The 22,344-nt window shown below is 51.1% G+C and overlaps 1 protein-coding gene across 9 annotated transcripts in view; it reads left to right on the top strand.

Annotated features, from left to right (window-relative positions):
• Positions 1-22,344, top strand: part of EXOC7 (exocyst complex component 7) — a 704,768-nt gene that overhangs the window by 245,879 nt on the left and 436,545 nt on the right. For 5 of the 9 annotated variants that reach the window (XM_069654713.1, XM_069654709.1, XM_069654712.1 and 2 more), the window contains 3 exons: positions 4,100-4,168; positions 4,884-5,029; positions 5,483-5,635. In XM_069654713.1, coding sequence (XP_069510814.1) covers positions 4,100-4,168; positions 4,884-5,029; positions 5,483-5,635 — 368 coding nt within the window. The remainder of the gene's footprint in view (positions 1-4,099; positions 4,169-4,883; positions 5,030-5,482; positions 5,636-22,344) is intronic. The other 4 variants (XM_069654707.1, XM_069654706.1, XM_069654711.1 and 1 more) reach the window with 1 other exon arrangement.

Genomic DNA, 22,344 nt, shown 5'->3' with positions numbered 1-22,344 from the left:
TGTTGGGACCTGTTTTATTTCTATGCTCTGTCTTTTTCTCTCCCTTTAACTGAACTATTGGAGTGCCATCAGGTTATGCGCTCACATCTGTTTAACAAATCGTGGTGTTTTAATTCTGACTCGTCTAATAGTTATTAAGGGAGGTGTGTATACTTTACCTGACTGTGTTTTAACTTGCTTTTGATTTAGAGTGCTAGTATACTGCCTAAAATGTGTTTTAAATAAATAATTATATACTTTTTATACAAAGCTCTGGTCAGTGTTTGTTTGCTCTACTATGTTTTTAGCCCTATTGTGTATACTCTATATACTGCCTTACTCTTCTTGAGAGAAGTCTGACTGCTCAGCCACAGCTACCATGTAAATCTGGGTGTTGCAGACTGCTACCAATTGGGTTTACTGCTTACTCCTGTAGTCTTAATCTCTTTGCAGTGTTCCCCAAGGGAACTGCACAGGATTTTGCCTAACAGGCGACCAAAAGTCGATTTATTTGCAATGAAGGAAAACACAAAATGTGTCCAGAAGGAATCTATGGGGAACGTGTTCTCATTCCATTGGACAGGCCTATTCACATATACTTTCCTGCCATTCCCACTCATCAGAAAAGTGGTCCAGATGATGCAAATGTACCATTGTAAAGTCCTTCTGATAAGACACAATTGGCCGAGGCAGACGTGGTACTCTGACCTTTTGCAGTTGTCGCAGGGGTGGCGAAGGATGGCCCGGATCCAGTTACACGACCATCCGGAAATCATTTCACAAAACCATATCAAGGTGCTAAGCCATGACCCGAAAACACTTGGGTTGACCGCGTGGCTTCTGGCTTCAGAGAATTCTATCCATTTGAATATTCCACGTGAATGCGCAGACATTCTGAAGGCGGCGCAAGCCCCAGCCACAAATCGTTCCTACCAAAGTAAATCGAAAAGGTTCTGTTCCTGGTGCGCGCAACAACCAAATATTCAACCCCTCTCTGCAAGTCCAGAAGCTATCCTTCTGTACCTTCTATCTTTGGCACAAGGGGACTCTCTCACCAACAAAAATGTTTCCACCACAATGGAGTCTCAATGTGGTACTAGCATGGGCTCATGAAAGCACCGTTCGAGCCACTAGCAACGGCTCCTCTAAAGTTCCTTTCTTGGAACGTCTCATTCCTGTTAACCATTACATCAGCAAGGAGAGTTTCAGAGCTGCAAGCTCTCATGATATCAGAACCATACCTGTGTTCCCGCTACTACCGGTCATCCCTTGAGTTCTTAGGCGGTTGCAGAGATTCAGGGCTCACCTGATCCTGATTGCCTGAGACTGGGCGAGGAGGAAGTCGTAATTGGATCTCCTGGAACTGGCCGTATGCCCACCTCCTATACTTCCTCGGAGGCTGGATATCAGTCAGGAGGTATTGTGCTTCACCGAACCTGGATCCTCTCAACCTGCATGCTTGGCTCTTGAGAGGCTGAGGTACGGGAACTGGGACCTCGACCAGGAGATGCTAGAGGTGGTGTTGATTGCACGTAGGCCATCCACTAGGTCTCTGTACACGTGCAGATGGATACAGTTCGAGACTTGGTGCAAGGCGAAAGGAGTGGATCCCATGTCGTGTCCCACCTCCTCGGTGATGGAGTATTTGTTGGCCATGGCCCTAACAGGCCTGCAAGTGGGCACGGTAAAGGGGTATCTGATGGCTTTCGTTGTTCAATAGGACGCCAGAGCAAGGTTACATTTTTACAGTTCCAGTGGTGGCTCACTTCTTAAAGGGCCTAGTTCATTATTTCCCTCCCTAGTCCTTTGTAGTCCTTAATTGGGATTTTAATTTGGTTCTCACCTTCTTGATGGTGGATCCGTTTTAGCTATTGCATTCAGCTCCCATCAGACTCGAGAGAGTCCAGCTAGAGACATTCCTTTTAGAGACATTTGCTGCCTAGCAAAGTGGTCCTCTTTGCACACGTTTGCCAAGCATTACAGCTGAGACATTGCTGAGGGGCCGATGCTCACTTTGGTCGGGAGGTCCTCCAGAGTTTCTTGCTGTGACTTCCGACCCTCCTCCAGCATAGAAACTGCTATAGCAGTCTATCAAGATGAGGAGTCTGTGAGAGAATGCAATCCATTGTAGCAGAATTTACTTACCAATAATGTTATTTCTATTGATTCATCTCCCACAGATTCCTCATCGCCCTCCCAGCCTACCCCGCTTGGAAGTCCATGGTCTCAATTGCAATCTGCTGTCGCATTTATATGTACTGATGACAGGAGGAGCAGAGTGATGGGTTGGGACAGTAACAATTGGTTGTGGTAAGGGGGCGCAGTGCATCACTTTAGTATGCCGATCGACATTGCCTCTTGTATCGAGGAGTGGCACGCTCAAATACGAGGGAGTTGTCGAGCGGCACAGCTCTCTGTAAAAAAAGAATTTCATAGCACCTGATGTTGGATGAATATTTATTAGGATGAGGAATCTGTGGTGAGGAATCCATAGAAAGAACATTACTGGTAAGTAATTTCTCCATCTAGTGAATGAGCAGCTAAACAGCTGGTAACCTGGAAACACTTGCCAAGGGGGAGGAAGAGTGAGTGCAGAAGGTGGGAAGTGTATATTTCACTTTGGCCATCATGTGTTTTCATCCCTTTGCTAACAGAAACTCTGCTCTGCCTTTTGTGTTGATTGGATCCTCCTAGTTTCCGTGTGTCTCACTATCTTATACTCTTGGAAGATGCAAACACAAACCTGACCCTTCAAGCCCTAAGAGTCGGAGTTGGCTTGATTCTTACCCTCCCTAATAAACCTCTCTGCCTTGTTGCACCAACTCCATTGATATGTTGTTTGGAAGTGTTCTGTGCCTTAGCACCCTCTTTTTAACTCTTTGTTTGTACTAGCATGCTAGAGAATTCTGACCACAACCATAGTGGTTTTTCATACCTGATCTTTGATCCTCCTGTCCTTTACGGGACAGTGATAATAGCAGCATTGGCTGAGTGGGTGCAGAGTGAGCGTAGCGCAAGAGATAAATGATGGGATGAGTCAAAGTGGGAGAATCGAGTTAGGAATGGGAAGTGGGAAGAGGACATGGAGAAAAGGTATTCTATTGAACGCATGCAGAGAGTAGTGAAGGAGGGCATGTAGATTTTAAAAAAAGTAGTGTGGTGAGTGTATTGAAAGGAGTGCGTTTAGGAAATGTGATGGGGGCAGACGAAAAAACATGAGGAACAGATAGAGAAGGGAAAGATGCAAGGGAATAAGAGATCAAAGTTAATCAAAACCAGGGGAGAGATTGAGAAGATAGCACAGACAGACCTGAGACAGACCACACATAGAGAGTATATGTGACAAAAAGATAATGCATAAATGTGATCCGACAGGAGAGATGAAGGGGATGGGGGCCGTGGGGAAGAAAAAGGGAGATGCAGTAACTTTTGTATTTAATTAGTTCAATGTTGTGTTTTATGTAGCACCACATGTCACATAGCAGCTCTTCAGTGTGCTTGTTATGTAGTAGATATCCAGTTATATAATGTGGTAGTGAACTACTTGGAGAGTGCATGGATTCTGGGGTAATGGTATAGACTTTCCAGTGGTAGGCTGTCTCGTTTCGTGCCCTTCAACATAGAGCTTGCTCCTGAAGGGGATGAGAGTTATGAAGAGTAACATACCACATGTAAAGGGTGGGAAATTAGTAATTACATGGACACGTGATGCACTGATGAAGCACACAACAAAGCGATGTTGGCAGATTGATTGACAGGTCAGGGATCAGAGGAGGAATATCAGAGACCTTTGAAGAAGGGGTAGAGGACCTATGTATTCCATGGAGCTGGAGCCCATAGTGGCAGAGAGCGCTAAAATAAAACGAGTTGGCCATGGATTCTGTAACATCATCCCTGTTTCATTAAAAAAAAAGGTAAAAAAGGAAAAAGCCAGTCTTGTGACATGTCTGACTCTTGCCTTGAAGGCTTTGGTACTTCTGTACCAGGGTTTTATGGGCTGCGCAATCAATTAATTCACCAAAGGCCGAATCCAGTTCTGACGGGGCTTCAGAAGTGCCACCCTGCTCGTCTGACCCTGGATAAAAGTTCCTTCTGTTTGTGCTACCTGGCATCTCAATAGGTCATGAGCATGATTCACGCGCTAAACACACGGGGGACACCCTGGCTGAGAAATATGGGTCAAGCAGTGGTAAGTACATTGGAGATCCTGCTCCGAATATGTTTTTGAAAAGGTATAAGGGTTGTAGTGGGTTAGTGGGGGGTCTGTACATGCAGTGTGTGCATGCCAAAGCACGATGGGGGAATAAACCAGCACTCACGATGTGGATAAAATGTTCAGAGTGTTGATGAGCAGTTGCAGCAGGTAAAATATGGGTTTTGGTTTGCACACCTTTTTACTGGATTTATTATATCGGAGAGGTGGAGGGAGTCCATTCACTGGTTACACAGCTGCGCCTTGCAGGTGCACTGTGCACTTCTTATTCAACTGGAGCAGAGTGACGCCTTATAGAAGGAAATATCCCAGAATCAGGGTTCTAGTATTCCACAGACCACTTAGACAGTATACTCAGATACTGTACTCCCCACAGCTGTGTCCTTGCATTTATTATTGGGCAGCAGCTCCTAGTTCTTGTGCTCCTAGTTCTTGTGCTTCGTATAAGGTACACACTAGAGTTGTTTCAGTGTGCTAATTATATGGCATGAAACTTCATGCCAGTGTCTGCATGAAACCATACAGTTAGAGGGCAATGCCACCATATGCCGGTTTCTTACTAGTATCTCACCCCTGTGCCATGAGGATGGGCAGTAACAGGCTAGGGTAAACGTGTGGTCTTCAGGCAGATGTGTACTGTGTTCTTTATCTGCCTGTTACCTGCTGTACTGACTTTCTTTTGTGTGCCCAGGAAAGGAGGATGTGTTGGACATCGAAATTGACGCGTACATCCACGGCATTAGTGCCTTTGTGAAACTGGCACAGAGCGAGTACCAGCTACTGGGCAAGATCATCCCAGAGCACCACCAGAAGAAGACATTTGACTCACTGATCCAGGTCATTAACTATTATGATACCCATACATAGCCTGTTTGATTTCTGCAGTTTGTTTCTGGCCTCATACAATCACAATTCCTGGTAAAACACATCAGGCCCAATAGTTGTGTTAAATGGAGCATCAGTCTCCTACAGAACCAGTTCAAAATGGTACTCTAAATAACCCAGTACATCTCTTCTATTGGAATAGCTCCAAATCCTATTCTTAAAAGACCTACAATTTAATATATATATATCCTGTAATACTAGCATCAAATCCCATTCTAAATAGCCCTGTCGTCTAATATATAAATCCATATAACGGTGCCATCCTTACATTCTATCCTAAACTATTTTGCTGTATCCCATTACTGTCTACCGTAAATGGAACATTGCACTTTTTTCATCCTTCTGTTCATTCCTTTGAAAGACCTCCGGATGAGACTGTTTATCTGCCTCATTGTTGTATTGCAGGAAGCCTTGGATAGCCTGATGATCGAAGGAGAGAATATTGTGATGGCGGCTCGTAAAGCCATTGTCCGGCATGACTACTCTGCCGTGCTGACTATCTTCCCAGTTTTGCGGCATCTAAAGCAGATGAAGCCGGAATTCGACAAGGTTTTACAGGTATATTTAGCGTGCATACTTTCACCCATGTTTCCAACAAGCAACTGAGCAATCCTGTTATAGTGAAGTTGGGAGGACATGGTCAACCGGGATTCCATGACTTTTCATAGAAAACACTTGTGGTTGTGGGACACAGAACCAATAATACAAGACACTATATACTCCTACGTCCCGTCCCCTTTCCTCCATACTTATGGGACATTCCTCCGCCCTGTGGGACGTACCAGAGCACTTTGTAAAAAGCATAAAAAAATGTTGCAAAAATGTTCTCCTTCCTCTCTTTCTATGCGGGGTACGGCACGCGGCCGTAACTCCGCCCACCTTGGCTCCCTATCGCCCATCAGTCCTTTTCTCCGCTTGTTCGGGACTGGACGCACTTGCATCTGCGGAAGAATTTCTTCCTTTTTTCCTCCTCTCTAGCTCTCGCTAGCGATCGCGTAGTAGTCTGTCGTTTAAACTAGATTTTCCAAATTGTAACTCATGTCAATGACGCTTCGCGAGGGCGGACTCCCATCCTCTCTGTTTAGAGTGCTTGTGTCCCGATCACCGTTGAGACTCCTGTTTCTATTGCGATTCCCTTTCGGTCTGGGCCCTTCAACGTCGGTTAGAGCGGTGGAAGGAGGTGTTTCAACGTACTCCTATGCACTTCCAATCCTTCATCGACGAAAAGAAGAAACGCCCGGTGAGTAGTTTACTTTTCAGAGCACCCCGGCCATGGGACTCCTTCCCGGGGTCTTGCCGGACCGGGAGGAGTGTTGACCGCTCTGTTACCGGGGCTTGCCCTGAGGTGCCTTTTGGGCCTAGAAAGTTAACCAGAGTTTTCTCCGAGGGTCTCTGTAAGGGGCCTGTGGACACTGGATTACAATCCGAGGCCCCTCCTGTGGGGGCTGCGTGTAGACCTAGTTCTACTGAGTCGTGGGGTACCAGAGCTTGCTCCGAGACCTCCATATCAGCTTCCCTCAAAAGTACTGGGGTGCGCCCCGAGGTCTCGGCTGGGCTTGCTAAAAGCGAACGTATGTTCGGAGGCCGCTGTGAAGAGGCTTCTACCAGACTCAGGTCCGAGGTCCCTAAGGTAACCAACAGTTCTGAGAAGGCTTTATCGGTGAAAGGTCTTTCTCACCGATCCCGCTCTTGTGGCGACACCAGAACGGTTGAGGGGGCAAGGGGTGAGTGAAGTTTCTCCTTTACCGGCAGTGCCGAGCTCCTTCCTGTGAAGGCTAGTTTGGCTTTTGGTATGCCGCAGAAACATTCCCGGCCGCATAGTACCGGCTCGGCCGAGTTTCCTTGTGTAAAGGCTAAAATGAAGACCCCTGATACATCGGGGGGGGGACCCCTGCTTCACTTCCACTCGTGCAGCAGTTTCTCCCAGGTGATAGTAAAATGGCAGCCGTTCCCGCCACAACCACGTCGGCCATTTTGGGTGCTTCCCCTACAACTACGCCATCGGCCGCAGGTGTAGGGTTTGATCCTTTGGGTGAACATAAGATTCCTTGTGCTCATCCTTTTCGTCCAGTTTACGACTGGAACGCTCGGATGCCTATTCCGAACATCATCTCGCTGCCTGTGGGTTCGGCACCCTTGATTTATGTGGACACCTCTGGGGATGGGCCTGTTTGGCAACCCTCCCCTCTGCGTCCCTGGAATTATCCTCCTCATGAGAAGCCTCCTCCGGCAGCTCCAAAACCTTCTGCAGAGGATGCTTTTTTTGGCAAGTATCAAACGCTCATACGTACCGACCCCATGAAGGGAGTATTTTAAGGGCCTTTTTAGGGAAATATGCCCGCCTGTGCCTCCGGCTCCACCCGCGCTCCCGGTGGTTCCGCCAGCGCTGCCTTTGCCTGCGGTTCCTTCCCCAACCCTTCCGTCCATGCCCCCTTTGTCCCCGGTGGACAAGACGTTGCCCGACGCAGCTCAGCAAGACCCTGACATGTCGGATGATGCGCAGGACGATCAAGACACCGAAGACCAGCCCCGCTCTATTCGAGCTTTCCACGACTGGGTACTGGACCTGATGTGTCTATTGGATGTCCCAGTGCCCGAGGCACCCGCTCCGCAGGAGGGTGTGCTTTCGGGGGCGTTCACCTTATCTCCTTCGGAGCGTACCGGCCTGTTCCTGCAGAAGGACGTTCTGGCCATAGTCTGTAGAGAAGCCACACTCTGGACTTTTCATTAATAAGAAAATTGACGCGCGATACAGGCTGCATGCTTCGGAAGAGGTGGCCCTAGCGTCTTGTCCGCTCCCCTCCTCCACGGTGGTGGCTGCGGCCACTTTACAGTCCAGGCCTGCAGCATCCTCTTCTACGACGCCTACTCAAGTCCTGGGGAAGGAGGACAAGCTCCTCGACTCCCTTGGGAGAAAGGTTTTTGCTAACTCGGCCCTGCAGCTCCGGCAGGCCAATGCAGAATTGGTGTTAGCGGGGGCGAATATGAAAATGTAGAAAGGTCTGTCGGAGTTCGAGGAATTCATTCCGGTCGAGAAGCTGGAGGACTTTAAGGCGGGGTTGTCCGATGCCAGGGTCTTGGCCCAGGATCTCCTGGAGGCCTTGGCTCAACACGTCGACACTTCGGCTCGGGGCCTTATGCTGGGAGTTGATACCTCTTGACAAGCGTGGTTGCATGCCACCAAGTTCGCAAAGGAGGTGCAGGACAAGGTGCTGGACCTGCCGTTTGATGGTAAGGAGCTTTTTCATTCCACAGCGCATGTGGAACTGACCAAAACGAAGGACAGCACCCAGACAGCCAAGTCCTTGTCCGTCCTGGTTAAAACTCCTTTTAGAACCCAGAGACCGTTGTTGCAAAGCCAGGCCTCCTCTGGTTTTAGAGGGTTTCTAGATCGGAAATCCCGCAGAGCGGATACCCCATTGGGTAATAACCGCCAGAGGCAGCAACGGACTCAGATTTTTCTCCCGCTCCTCAGCCTCTTTCTCAGGTTCAGGTGGTAACACCACCGAAAAGCCTGGCAAATGAGGGTTCTACGCACTTGCACGAGACCCCGGTGGGAGGACGCATTGCGTCTCATTGGGAGGCGAGGCAGACCACCGAGGACTGGAGGGGTCTTGTCAGTCGCTCGGGCGGGCTTCCGCTTACCCTTACCCCCTACCACGCCCTTCAACCCTCCTTTCCAACAGTCGGGTTCGTCCTCCCTAATAGCCGAGGTCCAGAAGCTGCTGTACCTCAGAGCTGTGGAACCCGTACCCCTCGGGGAACGAGGAGAGGGCTTCTACCCCCGGCTGTTTACGGTGCCCAAACCCAACCAGGCGGGCCTGCACACCATCCTAGACCTTTCCCAGTTCAATCTTTTCCTACCCCAAGAGAAATTCAAGATGATTACGCCCAGCCAGATTCGGATGCAGATGGGCGTTTGGCTCAGCATGGTGGACCTTCAGGATGCATACATGAATAGTCTGATCTGGAATCCACACAGGAGATAGCTCTGTTTCTCTGTGGGAGAGGAGCACTTCCAGTTTCGGGTGCTTCCTTTTGGCCTCAGCTCGGTGCGGCCTATCTTCGTCTGCAGGGTATCCATGTATATCCGTATTTGGACGGCTGTCTCTTAAGCAGACCTTGCCCTCTAAAAGCCGCGTGCAATCTTCAGTCTCTTCTTCAGCTCCTGTTCCATCTTGGGCTGTCAGTGAACTGGCAGAAATCTTCCATGACGGTCTTGCAGGACTTGATTTTCCTGGGTTTTCGCTGGAACACAATCGACTGCAGAGTGTACCTGACCGGGGACATAATGGCGGATCTGTTGGCCACGTGTCAGATGTTTGTGCAGTCGGAGAGCATGTCGGCCTGGTGGATCCAGAGGCTTCTGGGCCTCATGGCCTTGTGCGTGTTGGCTCTTCCTCTTGTGCGTCTCAAGATGAGGCGCACTCAGATGGCTCTTCGGAGTTCTTGGCGTCAGGCTGTGGATCCGGACTCCAAGTTGATCTTGATTCTGGCTTCCATGAGAACGGACCTGGAGTGGTGGTTGTCTCTCAGCAACCTGTCGGTGGGTCCAGGGTTTCAGGACCCAGTTCCTATGGTAATGGTCACAACAGACTCCTCCCTTTTGGTGTGGGGTGCGACGTTGGACCTTCTTCAGGTCTTGGATCTTTGGTTGCATGAGGACAAGCTCCTCCACATAAATCATCTGGAGCTTCTGGTGATTTTCTTAGCGCTCAAGGTGTTCAGACCGATCATTGCCAACAAAGTGGTCCGGGTAGCTTGTCCTACCAAGCATTCCTCTCCTGCGGAATGGGACGCGGTTCTTAAGGACATGATGGCGATTTTCGAATCGCAGGGCTCTGTTCCGTCCGCGCCTTCGAGAGAAGCCAGCAAGGAACGCGCTAGGGCCAGCGCTCGCACGCCTTCAGGCTCTGGCGGTCAGCGCGATCATCTGGAGCCGTCGAGGTCCCGATCGGACAAGGTAGATCGCTCTAGCCATGCCCGCTCCATATCCCGGTCCTCGATGCCCTCAGAGCCTGTGAGGTCTTCTAAGAAGACGTTGACACCATCAGCGCCATGTCAGTTGAGGGACTCTCTCTCGAGGCTCCGCCTCTGAGGAAGTTATCGGTGCCGAGGCCGTCGAAGGACACGCTCGGGGCTCCGGCCTCGAGGCCTGTGTCGAAGCCGTCGGTGCCTCGTTCGCCGTCGACACCGATTCCGTCGATGCCTTTTTTTGGAAGCTTTACCGGAGGTACCCCTTGCATCGGTGGAAACTCTGAGGAAGGCCCTGAGGAAGTCAGTGAGGCCTGTATTTGATCCTTTTTCTGTGCCCTCATCCAGGGATTTATTCCAGCCTCTGGATTACATCTCTGAGGTGGATGAAGGGTCTGATGAAGGTTTGATTCCTGATGAGGTTCCTGACGAACTCTTGTCTGGTCATAGCCAGTTGGAAGACCTGCGTCAGTCTTTGCACAACGCCAGCGGTCTGGACACCTCTCCGGAGGTTGAGTTCGGTAGACCTGAGCCTGGCACGCATGCCGAGTCTTCATACCGGCGTCTCATGTCGAGGGTGACGGAGTACTTGGGGTGGTCTGCGCGACCAGTGGATTTTCTGCAGGATGACCTGACAGATATCCTTGACCAAGGTCCACCCTCTGACCCGGTGCTGCTATTTCATTTGGCCTTACAGAGAAGGGTGGCGGCGGCTTGGACTGCTCTGGAGTCTCCCGGCAGTGAGCAAGTCGTTGCTGAAAAAATACCGTCCAGCCAGTGGCGACCTCTGCTACTTGACTATGCACACCACTCCGGAGTGTTTGCTGGTGCAGGTGGCTACGGCCCCAGCGAAGCAGGCGCCATACCCTACAATCCCTCCTGATAGGGACGACAAATGCTTTGACGATTGGGCGAAGAAGGTATTTTCTTCTGGGGGTATGGCTTTACAAGCAGCCAACTTTGTTTGTGCCCTTGCAAGATTCACGCACACTCTGTGGAATTGTGTCTTTGGCAGCTGAACATATTCCCGAAGGGGAGGAACGGGATGGTTTTCTTGCCCTCGTTCAGGATGGCAAGGATGCCATGTGTGAATCCGTTCAGTCGGGTCTGGACATGGCAGACTGTGTCAGCCGGTCCATGGCGGCGAGCACCGCGATGCTCAGATTTGCGTGGTTGCGGAAGTCGGGGGTTTGCTCCTGACGTACAAGCCCGGCTTCTCAACATGCCCTTTGATGGTGTACATCTTTTTGGCAGCAAGGCTGACCAGAGCATTGAGAGGTTGCAGACCTCCAAAGCTGCAGCAAAGTCGTTGAGTGGTGCAGTTCGCCAACCTCCGCCTTTTCCTCCAAGGGGACAGCAATGAAGGGGAGGTTCCTTTCGATACTACTCTTCCTTTGGTAGATCGAGGGGAGCTGCAAGTCAAAGTGGCCACCGTAGGAGTACCAGAGGTGGAGAACAAGGTACTCGAGGTGCCAAAGCCACTAGGGCAGTTGCCTCTTTGCCCTCAGGCACTGCTGTAGCCACTTCAGCTCAGTCATGAGGCCATGTCCCATGGTTCGCCGGTTGGGGGAAGGCTGGCGCAGCATCTTGTGGAATGGCGTGCCATTACTTCAGATGTGTGGGTTCTGGAGATCATAGCCCACGGCTACTGTCTTCCTTTCCGGCAGAGGCCTCACGACAATCCACCAGGGAATCTCTCTTTGAAGAGTCCGGATCCGCTCCTTGTGCAGGAAATCAAATCCCTGCTGGAGAAAGGCGCCAGAGGAACAAGGGATGGTATTCCCCATATTTTTGGATTCTGAAAAAGGATGGGGGATTGAGACCCATCATGGACTTACGTGGTTTGAACAAGCTCCTCAGGAAGGACAAGTTCAAGATGGTTACTCTTTCTCAAGTCCTCCAGGCCCTTCAACTTCAGGACTGGTTGGTGTCTCTCGACCTCAAGGACGCTTACTTTCATGTGCCGATTCATCCCAAGCACAAGAAGTACCTGAAGTTCGCGGTTGGCGACTCACATTTTCAGTTTCGGGTCCTGCCGTTCTGATTGACCTCCGCCCGAGGGTCTTCACCAAGCTCATGGTGGTGGTGGCAGCGTATCTCAGGAAAGGGGGGATTCACGTCTACCCCTACCTGGACGATTGGTTGATCAGGGCGCGCTCTCCCGAGCAAATCCTGGATCATCTGTCAGTCACCTGCCACTCCCTTCACAAGCTGGTCTTCTCCCTCAAATTAAAGAAGTCCCACTTGACACCTACCCAGCGGCTCCAGTACATCGGAGCAGTGCTTAACACTTCTCTGGGGCAGTGTTCGCCTCCCCAGGTGAGGGCTCATCACATTCTGTAGATGGTGGACAAGTTTCAACGTGCCCCCCGAGTCTCCCGGCGTTCAAGTTCTTGAGGTTGCTCGGCCTCATGGCATCCTGCATTCTTCTGGTGCCAGAGGCCAGGCTGCGGATGAGATCTTTGCAGTGGGCTCTCAAGATGCAGTGGTCGCAAGCCTGCGGCAGGATGTCTGATCCCGTTCAGGTGCAGCCCTCGGTCGCCTAGGGTCTTCTGTGGTGGGCCGTCGAAGGCAATCTGATGAAGGGGGCTTCATTTTTGCTACCCTGGCCGGAGGTGACGATCGTGACGGGCGCATCCCTCACGGGATGGGGAGCTCATGCCAACGAGTTGACAGTCAGCGGTCATTGGTCTCCTTCGGAGTTCAGACTCCATATCAGTCTGTTGGAGCTGAGGGCCGTCAGGCTAGCCCTGAAGGCTTTTCTGCCGGCTGTGTGGGGGACGAATGTCCTGATTCTGACAGACAATACAGTGGCCATGCACTACCTCAAAAAAAGGGGGGGCAAGGTCTCTCCCTCTGTGCAGAGAGGTGATGCAGCTCTGGATCTGGGCCATCCAGCAGGAAATTTCGATCTCGGCAGTTCATCTGGCCGGAGACGAAAACGTGGCGGCGGACGCTCTGAGCAGGCAGAGCATGGTCTCTCACTAGTGGGAGCTGGCTCAGGAGATTCTCCTGGAGGTCTTCGCCCTTTGGTGGACCCACAAGTGGATCTCTTCGCCACCAGTGTCAACCGGAAGTGCGAAAGATTCTGCTTGCGGGAATTTCCTCCAAGAGGAGCCTTAGGGGACGCATTCGTAGTGGAGTGGTCCTTCCCACTCCTGTACGCGTTTCCTCCAGTCCCCGTCATTCCGCAAGTGCTGCAGAGGTTACGGAGGTTCGGTTCCCGAATGATCCTCATTGCTCCGGCATGGGCTAGGAGAACGTGGTACCCGGACCTTCTCGACATGTCCATCTGCCCTCCACGCCGTCTTCCCTACCGAGACGATCTGCTCTCACGGGAGGGGGGTTCAGGTTCTCCATCCAGAGGTCAAGTCCCTCAACCTTCATGCTTGGCTTCTGAAAGGTTGAGGTATAAGGATTGGGACCTCCCTGAAGACGTGATGGAGGTGTTGCTTTCAGCCAGAAGGCCCGCAACAAAATCTCTGTACCGTTGCCATTGGAGAAAGTTCTGCGACTGGTGCAGGGTTAAGAATGTGGATCCTTTTTCATGTGCCATTCCTGTGGTTCTGTCTTTTCTGCTTTTGTTAGCCCACAAGGGCCTGCAAGTCGGTACCATTAAAGGTTACCTGGTGGCGCTGTCCATATTTAAGCGCTCGTCTGAGGAGTGTTCTTATTTTAAGATTCCTTTGATTTCTTAGTTTCTGAAAGGGCTCACTAATGTATTTCCACCGTCACCTTTCCAGGTGGCCAGTTGGGATTTGAACCTTGTTCTGAAATTCCTATTGAGAGCTCCATTTGAGCCTTTACGTTGTTGTCATTTGAGACTGTTGACCTTTAAAACTGTATTTTTAATTGCGGTTACTTCCGCTCGCAGAGTGATTGAATTGCAGGCACTATCCGCCAAGCCACCCTTCACGGTGTTCCATAAGGACAGGGTTGTCCTTAGGGTTCGTCCTTCTTTTCTTCCGAAGGTTGTGTCGGAGTTTCATTTGAGCCAGAAGGTCATTCTTCCAGCGTTCTAGCCTCCTCCACATCCTGGTAAGGAAGAGGAGAGGCTCCATAGGTTGGATCCTAGGAGAGCGCTAAGCCTTTACATCTCACGCATGTCCCGGGTCAGAGTGGACGATCAGCTCTTTGTAGGATACGCTGGAAGGCGTTTGGGTCAAGCTGTTACTAAGCAGACCTTGTCCAGGTGGATTATCTTGACAATCTCTGAATGCTACCGTCTGGCGGGTAAGGACCCTCTGGTGGGCTTGCGGGCCCATTCTACTAGGGGTGTGGCTGCCTCCACTGCTCTGCAGAAGGGTGTTCCCATTCGTAACATTTGTGAAGCAGCCACATGGGCCTCTGTCTATACTTTTGTAAATCCCTACTCCCTGGATTCTATCCATGGGCAAGACTTAGCCTTTGGTAAGGCGGTCCTCTATTCTGCAATTTGATTGGGCATTCTATTGAGCATTCTAAAATTCTACATTCTTTTCCCACCTCCATACGTTGGTACTGCTTTGGGAGTCTGTCATAAATGTGGAATACGTCGGAGGAAGCAATCCCCTCGAAGAGCAAGTTACTTTCTTGCCTGGTAACATTCTTTTGATGGGATGTTCCAACGACGTATTCCACATCGAAGCCTCCCAGCCTGCCCCTCTACAGAATTTCTTATGCGATTGCAGCTTACGTTTCTGCAAGGCTTTCTGTAGTCATTCTGGCAGAAGATTGGTGCCACACGTTCTGGGGAAAAAACTACAACTGAGGCTACGGGCGTCGTGCGTGCTACTTATAACATCCAGTGACGTCCCCTCAAGGACAGCGTATCAACGTCATGGACGCAGGCGCCGAAGATTTTCCGAAGCAGCACAGCTGTGGTGATTACCTGTCATAGATGTGGAATACGTCGTTGGAACATCCCATCGAAAGAACGTTACCAGGTAAGAAAGTAACTTGTTCTACTGACTTTGTCGGGGCCCTATGATAGATCAAGCCATAGGTGTAGTAGAGAGGAATTTAGTAGATTAATTGCCAGGTTGTACAAGGGTATTGGATGGTTACCTGATTTTAAACAAGGTACTAACTTTCCCATATTAAAACAGTTATTTAAAAGCAAACTGAAGAAATGGGATTGGAAAAATAATTATTTGCACCTTTCTACATTGCGTACTTACACGCAAGTCCTAGTCCTGCAGTCCAGTATCTTATATTGAGATTAAGGAGTAACCAACTCCTTTTTTCAAATTATCTGAGGTGAAAATCTCAAAATGTCAGTACAGAACAGGATCTGCCGAATATGTCAACTCCTAGGGCTCCTCAAAACAGCAAAACACTTTTTTACTGAATGCAAACTATTGGGCTCGGCTTACATGACCATAATGGCTAGTTTTGGGCATAACTTCGATTCGATAAAACTACTTTTGCCTTAATACGGAGTCCGAAATTGTCCACATAGCTTTGTACCAGCTATGGTGTGTTATTGTAAAAGCTCTATCTAATGCTATCTGTGAGAGGACAGGGCAATGAAATCTCCTTCACTCTCCTTCACTCTCTTATCACAAATGTATTGTATGATCGAATCAATTTGAATGGAATTTCTATTTTATATATGTATGATTAGTACATTTATACATTGTAGTTTATAATTGTTTTAATGGTTTTAACGATTGAATGTATAGTGATTTTAGAAACGTTTTACTTAGTATAAGTCGACGCGAAAACAAATGGAGTTCTGTTAAAATGCCTCTAGATTATCTGCTTATGATATCATCATCATGACCAAACCTCAGAAAGCCAGAGTCAGAAGCTCCCTGTGATTGTTGCCAAACATTGGAACACCCTGCCTTTAGCTCTAATATCAGATGCTTCCTTCTGGTCCTTCCGCATGGGCCTCAAAACCTGGCTCTTCGCCCAAGACCTCCTTAAGTAATTGAGCTTGCACAACTCTATATGCAGGTGGCAATTGCAACTTCCACCAAGACCAGAAACTTAGATCTGTGCACCGTGTATGTACCACTGCTGTTTGTAACCTTTTGTAACCATGACTTCGAGGGGATTGGGTCCTCCGACGTATTCCATATTTATGACAGGTAATGTCCACAGCTGTGCTGCTTCGGAAAATCTTTGGCGTCTGCGTCCTGCGTCGATGACGTCCATGCGCCGTCCCCGAGGACCTCCTCCGATGGCCGACGTCACCCGATGTGATAAGTAGGACCCACGACGCACAACGCCCATAGCCTCAGTTCCGTTTTTTCCGCGAACGTGTTCGCTTCGTGAATCTCGGTACGCCTCAACTCATTGGAGTTGCTGTTTTCTTTCTCGGTTCATTGAACCTCTTCGGTTGGTGTGAAGACCTGTTCGTGGTGATGTCTTTCTCATCTTCGACCCCGCGTCCGGGCTTCAAGAACTGCGGGGACTGTGGGTCCAAGATGTCGGCCACGGACTCGCACAACGCCTGCCGCTGGTGCCTCGGGGAGGCCCACGATGCGGACGACTGTCGACTGCCAGTCGCTCACTGCGAAGGCCTTGCGGAAACGCTAGAAGAAACTGTCGGTAGGTCGGGTGTCTAAGCCCCGGAAGTCGAGGTCTGCGGGGCATCTCGACCGATGACTCGAGGGGTGACTCTCTGCATCGTCGTCGGAAGTCTGGTGGGTCTCCTTCCAGGAGTCGGTCTCGCCACTCCTCCGCCTCTTCTAGGCATTCCAGGAAGTGCCGGCATAGGTCGCCTTCCCCGTCCTCTTCCGAGGACTCCGCCCGTCGGCGGGTCGCTTATCCCTCCATGCAAGCGACACCGGAGGAATGGGCTTCCTTCGGGAAGCAGATGCTAGCGATTCTGGAATCGCAGGGCACTGGTCCGTCTGCGCCTCCGAGTGGGGTCGGTCGGACCGGGCGAGAGACACCTCCCGTACGCCTTCGGGCTCGGGTGGTCGGCACGGCTCGCGGGAGAGGTCCCGCTCGGACAAGGGTAGCTGTTCTCGCCATGCCCGTTCCAGGTCCCGGTCCTTGACGCGCTCGAGACCGCGTGATCCTGTGCCGTCTTCGAAGAAGACGTCAATGTCTGTGGCGCCGAGGTCGTCGACGGTTTCTCTCGAGGTTCCGTCTTCGAGGTGGTCGTTGACGCCATCTGCGCCCAGGTTGTCGAGAGACACGCTCGGAGCTCCGGCTTCGAGGACTGTGTCGACGCCGCAGATGCTGGAGGCGTTGGAGCTGACGTCAATGCTGATTCGCTCGACGTCGACGCCTTGTCTGTTGACGCCGACTCACTCGGCGCCCTCGACGTCTTTTCTGTCGACGCCGACTCGCTCGGCGCCCTCGACGCCTTTCGAGGCGATGGTGTCGGAGGGGCCCCGTGGCACGGGGCTTGCCCCTAAAAAGGCTATGGCTAAGGTCCGGCACTGCTTTGGTTACGCAGAGGTCTTCCTCTCCCCGCTTGGAGTACATTTCAGAGGGTGATGAAGGTTCTGATGGCGGCCTGGTTCCGGTTACGGTTCCAGATGACCTTATCTCGGGCCATAGTCAGTTTGATGACCTGAGGCAGTCACTGCATGATGCCAGTGGACTGGACACCTCTCCGGAGGTGGAGTTTTGTCGGCCGGAGCCTGGCACTCATGCCGATTCGTCATATCGGCGCCTTATGTCTCGGGTTACCGAGTACTTGGGTTGGTCAGCTCCCCCAGGGGAGTTCGTTCAGGATGACCTCACGGACATCCTTGATCTCGGTCCACCCACTGACCCGGTTTTGCCTTTTCATATGGCTTTGCAGAGAAGGGTGGCGGTGGCTTGGACTGCTCCGGAAAGTCTCCCGGCAGTGGCAAGTCTTTGTCGCGAAAATACCGTCCAGCCAGTAGCGACCCCTGCTACTTATCTAGGCACCCCACCCCGGAGAGTTTGGTGGTGTAGGCGGCTACGGCCCCTGCAAAGCAGGCGTCGTATCCTACCATCCCTCCGGATAGGGACGACAAACGTTTTGACGGCTGGGCGAAGAAAGTGTTTTCTTCTGGGGGTATGGCGCTTCAGGCGGCCAACTCCATATGTGCCTTGTCTCGTTTCACACACACTCTGTGGAACTGTGTTGCATTAGCGGCTGATCATATTCCCGAAGGGGACGAACGGGATGGTTTCCTTGCTATGGTTCAGGATGGCAAGGATGCCATGTGTGAGGCCGTTCAGTCGGGTTTGGACTTGGCGGATTGTGTCAGCCGGTCCATGGCGGCGAGCACCGTAATGCGCAGGTTTGCGTGGTTGAGGAAGTCGGGGTTCGCTCCTGATGTGCAGTCCCAGCACCTCAACATGCCCTTTGACGGTGAACACCTTTTTGGCAGCAAGGCTGACGAGAGCCTTGAGAGGTTGCAGACCTCCAAAACTGCAGCGAAGTCGTTGGGCGCTGCAGTTCGCCAACCTTCGCCTTTTCGTCCTAGGGGACAGCAATGGAGGGGAGGTTCCTTTCGCTATTACTCGTCCTTCAGTAAAGCGAGAGGAGCTAGCAGTCAAAGAGGCCATCGTAAGAGTGCCAGAGGTGGAGACAAAGGTACTCGAGGTGCCAAGGCCGCTCGGGCAGTTGCCTCTTTGCCCTCAGGCAACGTCGCAGCCGCTACCACTCAGTCATGAGGCCAGGTCCCATTGTTCGCTGGTTGGGGGAAGGCTGGCGCAGCATCTTGTAGAGTGGCAAGCCATTACTTCAGATGTGTGGGTTCTGGAGATCATAACCCATGGCTACTGTCTTCCTTTTCGGCAGAGGCCTCACGACAATCCACCAGGGAACCTCTCTTTGAAGAGTCCGGATCCGCTCCTTGCGCAGGAAATTCAAGCCCTGCTGGAGAAAGGCGCCATAGAACTGGTGCCTGTAGCGGAGAGGAACAAGGGATGGTATTCCCCTTATTTTTTGATTTCAAAGAAAGACTGGGGATTGAGACCCATCATGGACTTGCGCGGTTTGAACAAACTCCTCAGAAGGGAAAAGTTCAAGATGGTGACTCTTTCTCAAGTCCTCCAGGCCCTTCAACTTCAGGACTGGTTGGTGTCTCTCGACCTCAAGGATGCTTACTTCCATGTGCCGATCCATCCCAAGCACAAGAAGTACCTGAGGTTCGCGGTTGGCGACTCGCACTTTCAGTTTCGGGTCCTGCCGTTCGGATTGACCTCCGCCCCAAGGGTTTTCACCAAGCTCATGGTGGTGGTGGCAGCGCATCTCAGGAAAGGGGGGATTCACGTCTACCCCTACCTGGACGATTGGTTGATCAGGGGGAGCTCTCCCGAGCAAGTCCTGGATCATCTGTCCATCACCTGCCACTCCCTTCACAGGCTGGGCTTCTCCCTCAATTTAAAGAAGTCCCATTTGACACCAACGCAGCGGCTCCAGTACATCGGAGCAGTGCTCGACACGTCCCTGAGGCAGTGTTTTCCTCCTCAGATGAGGGCTTTTCACATTCAGCAGATGGGTGACCAAGTTTGTTTGCCCAGACTCTCCCAGCGTCCAAGTTCTTGAGACTGCTCGGCCTCATGGCATCCTGCATTCTTCTGGTGCCAGAGGCTCGTCTGCGGATGAGATCTTTGCAGTGGGCACTCAAGCTCCAGTGGTCTCAGTCCTCCGGCAGGTTGTCGGACCCTGTTCAGGTGCCGCTCTCGTTAGCCCGGGACCTTCTGTGGTGGGCCGTCGAGGGCAATCTGATGAAGGGTGCCCCATTCTGGCTGCCCTGACCGGAGGTGACGATCGTGACGGACGCATCCCTCACGGGATGGGGAGCTCATGCCAACGAGCTGACAGTCAGCGGTCGTTGGTCTCCGTCGGAGTCCAGACTCCATATCAATCTGTTGGAGCTGAGGGCCGTCGGGCTAGCTCTGAAAGCTTTTCTGCCGACTGTGCGCGGGAAGAGTGTCCTGATTCTGAAGTACAACACGGTGGCCATGCACTACCTCAACAAAAAGGGGGGGGGGGGCAGGGTCACTTCCGCTGTGCAGGGAGGCGATGCAGCTCGAGTTCTGGGCCATCCAGCAGGAAGTTTCGATCTCGGCAGTTCATCTGGCCGGAGACGACAACGAGACGGCGGACGCTCTGAGCAGGCAGAGCACGATCTCTCACGAGTGGGAGCTGGCTCAGGAGATTCTCCTGGAGATCTTCGCCCTTTGGGGGACCCCTCAAGTGGATCTCTTCGCCTCCAGTGTAAACCGGAAGTGCGAAAGGTTTTGCTCGTGGGAATTTCCTCCAAAAGGAGCCTTAGGAGACGCGTTCGTGGTGGAGTGGTCATTCCCACTGCTGTACGCGTTTCCTCCAGTCCCCGTCAATCCCGCAAGTGCTGCGGAGGTTACGGAGGTTCGGTTCCCGGATGATCCTCATTGCTCCGGCGTGGGCCCGGAGGACGTGGTACCCGGACCTTCTAGACTTGTCCATCTGCCCTCCACGTCGTCTTCCCTACCGAGATGATCTGCTCTCACAGGATGGGGGTCAGGTTCTCCATCCAGAGGTCAGATCCCTCAATCTTCACGCTTGGCTTCTGAAAGGTTGAGGTATAAGGATTGGGACCTTCCTGAAGACTAAGTCTCTGTACCGTTGCCGTTGGAGAAAGTTCTGCGACTGGTGCAGAGTTCAGAATGTGGATCCTTTTGAATGCGACATTCCCATGGTTTTGTCTTTTTTGCTTTCTTTGGCCCACAGTGGCTTGCAAGTGGGGATCATTAAAGGTTACCTGGCGGCGCTGTCCATATTTAAGCGCTCGTCTGAAGAGTGTTCATATTTTAAAATTCCTTTAATTTCACAGTTTTTGAAAGGGCTCACTAATGTGTTCCCTCTGTCACCTTTTTTGGTGCCAGGTTGGGATTTGAACCTTGTTCTTAAGTTTCTTATGGGTGCTCCTTTTGAGCCTTTACATTCTTGCCCTTTGAGGCTGTTGACTCTGAACACTGTGTTTTTGGTTGCGGTTACTTCCGCTAGCAGAGTGAGTGAGTTACAGGCACTTTCAGTTAAGCCACCCTTCACTGTGTTTCACAAGGACAGGGTTGTCCTTAGAGTTCTTCCTTCTTTTCTTCCGAAGGTGGTTTCGGATTTTCATTTGAGCCAGAAGGTTGTTCTTCCGGCGTTCTATCCTCCTCCACATCCTGGTAAGGAAGAGGAGAGGCTCCATAGGCTTGATCCTCGGAGATCGTTGAGCTTTTATATTTCGCGCATGTCCCGGGTCAGAGTGTATGATCAACTTTTCATTGGTTACGCTGGGAAGCGTTTAGGACAAGCTGTGACGAAACAAACTTTGTCTCGGAGTATTTTAGCTATCTCCGAGTGTTACCGCTTGGCGGGGAAAGGACCCTGCGGCTGGCTTGCGGGTCCATTCTACCAGAGGAGTGGCTGGGTCTACTGCCCTGCAGAGGGGAGTTCCTATTCATCACATCTGTGATGCAGCCACCTGGGCTTCAGTACATACTTTTGTACGTCACTATTCCTTTGATTCCATCAGAGGGCAAGATCTGGCCTTTAGCAAGGCAGTTCTCTATTCCGCAATTTGATTGGGCATGCTAAAGTTGTATTCTAAATTCTTTCCCACCTCCTTGCTTGGTACTGCTTTGGGAGTCTGTCATAGATATGGAATACGTCGGAGGACCCAATCCCCTCGAAGAACAAGTTACTTTCTGACCTGGTAACCTTCTTTCGATGGGATTGTCCGACAACGTATTCCATATCGCTCCCTCCCTGCCTTCCCCGCTGCAGAATTTCTTTTGCGATTGCAGCTTGCGTTCCGCAAGGCCTTGTGTGTCTGACTGGCAGAAAACTGGTGGCACACATTCTGGGAAAAAACTATAACTGAGGCTATGGGCGTCGTGCGTCCTACTTATCACATCGGGTGACGTCGGCCGTTGGAGGAGGTCCTCGGGGACGGCGCATCAACGTCATCGACGCAGGACGCAGACGCCAAAGATTTTCCGAAGCAGCACAGCTGTGGGCATTACTTGTCATAGATTGGAATACGTCGTCGGACCATCCCATCGAAAGAACGTTACCAGGTAAGAAAGTAACTTGTTCTTTCATGTAAACCAGCGCTCAGAAGCCCCCGGGTTCGGTGCGCTTTATAAATGCCACAATAAAAATAAAATAAATCGTATACTTTATTTCGGTTTATCAACCATAAAAGTATACAGAGATAAAAAAAGTCAATTGGTTCAAGATAAAACCAAGATAAAACGTAATAAAATCAGCATATCAAAATTGGCATGTCCCGGCAAAACATTAAAATCCAGTGTAACGGAGAATGAATGTTCGTTACAAAGTGCAAGTGCTTTACATTATAAATTCAAGTTTTTATACAAAAATAGGGGGTTGAGTA

The sequence above is a fragment of the Ambystoma mexicanum genome, chromosome 3q (genome assembly GCF_040938575.1).
Source record: "Ambystoma mexicanum isolate Mex_15411 chromosome 3q, UKY_AmexF1_1, whole genome shotgun sequence".
Lineage (NCBI taxonomy): Eukaryota > Metazoa > Chordata > Amphibia > Caudata > Ambystomatidae > Ambystoma > Ambystoma mexicanum.
This window is presented reverse-complemented; position numbering and strand designations above follow the sequence as displayed.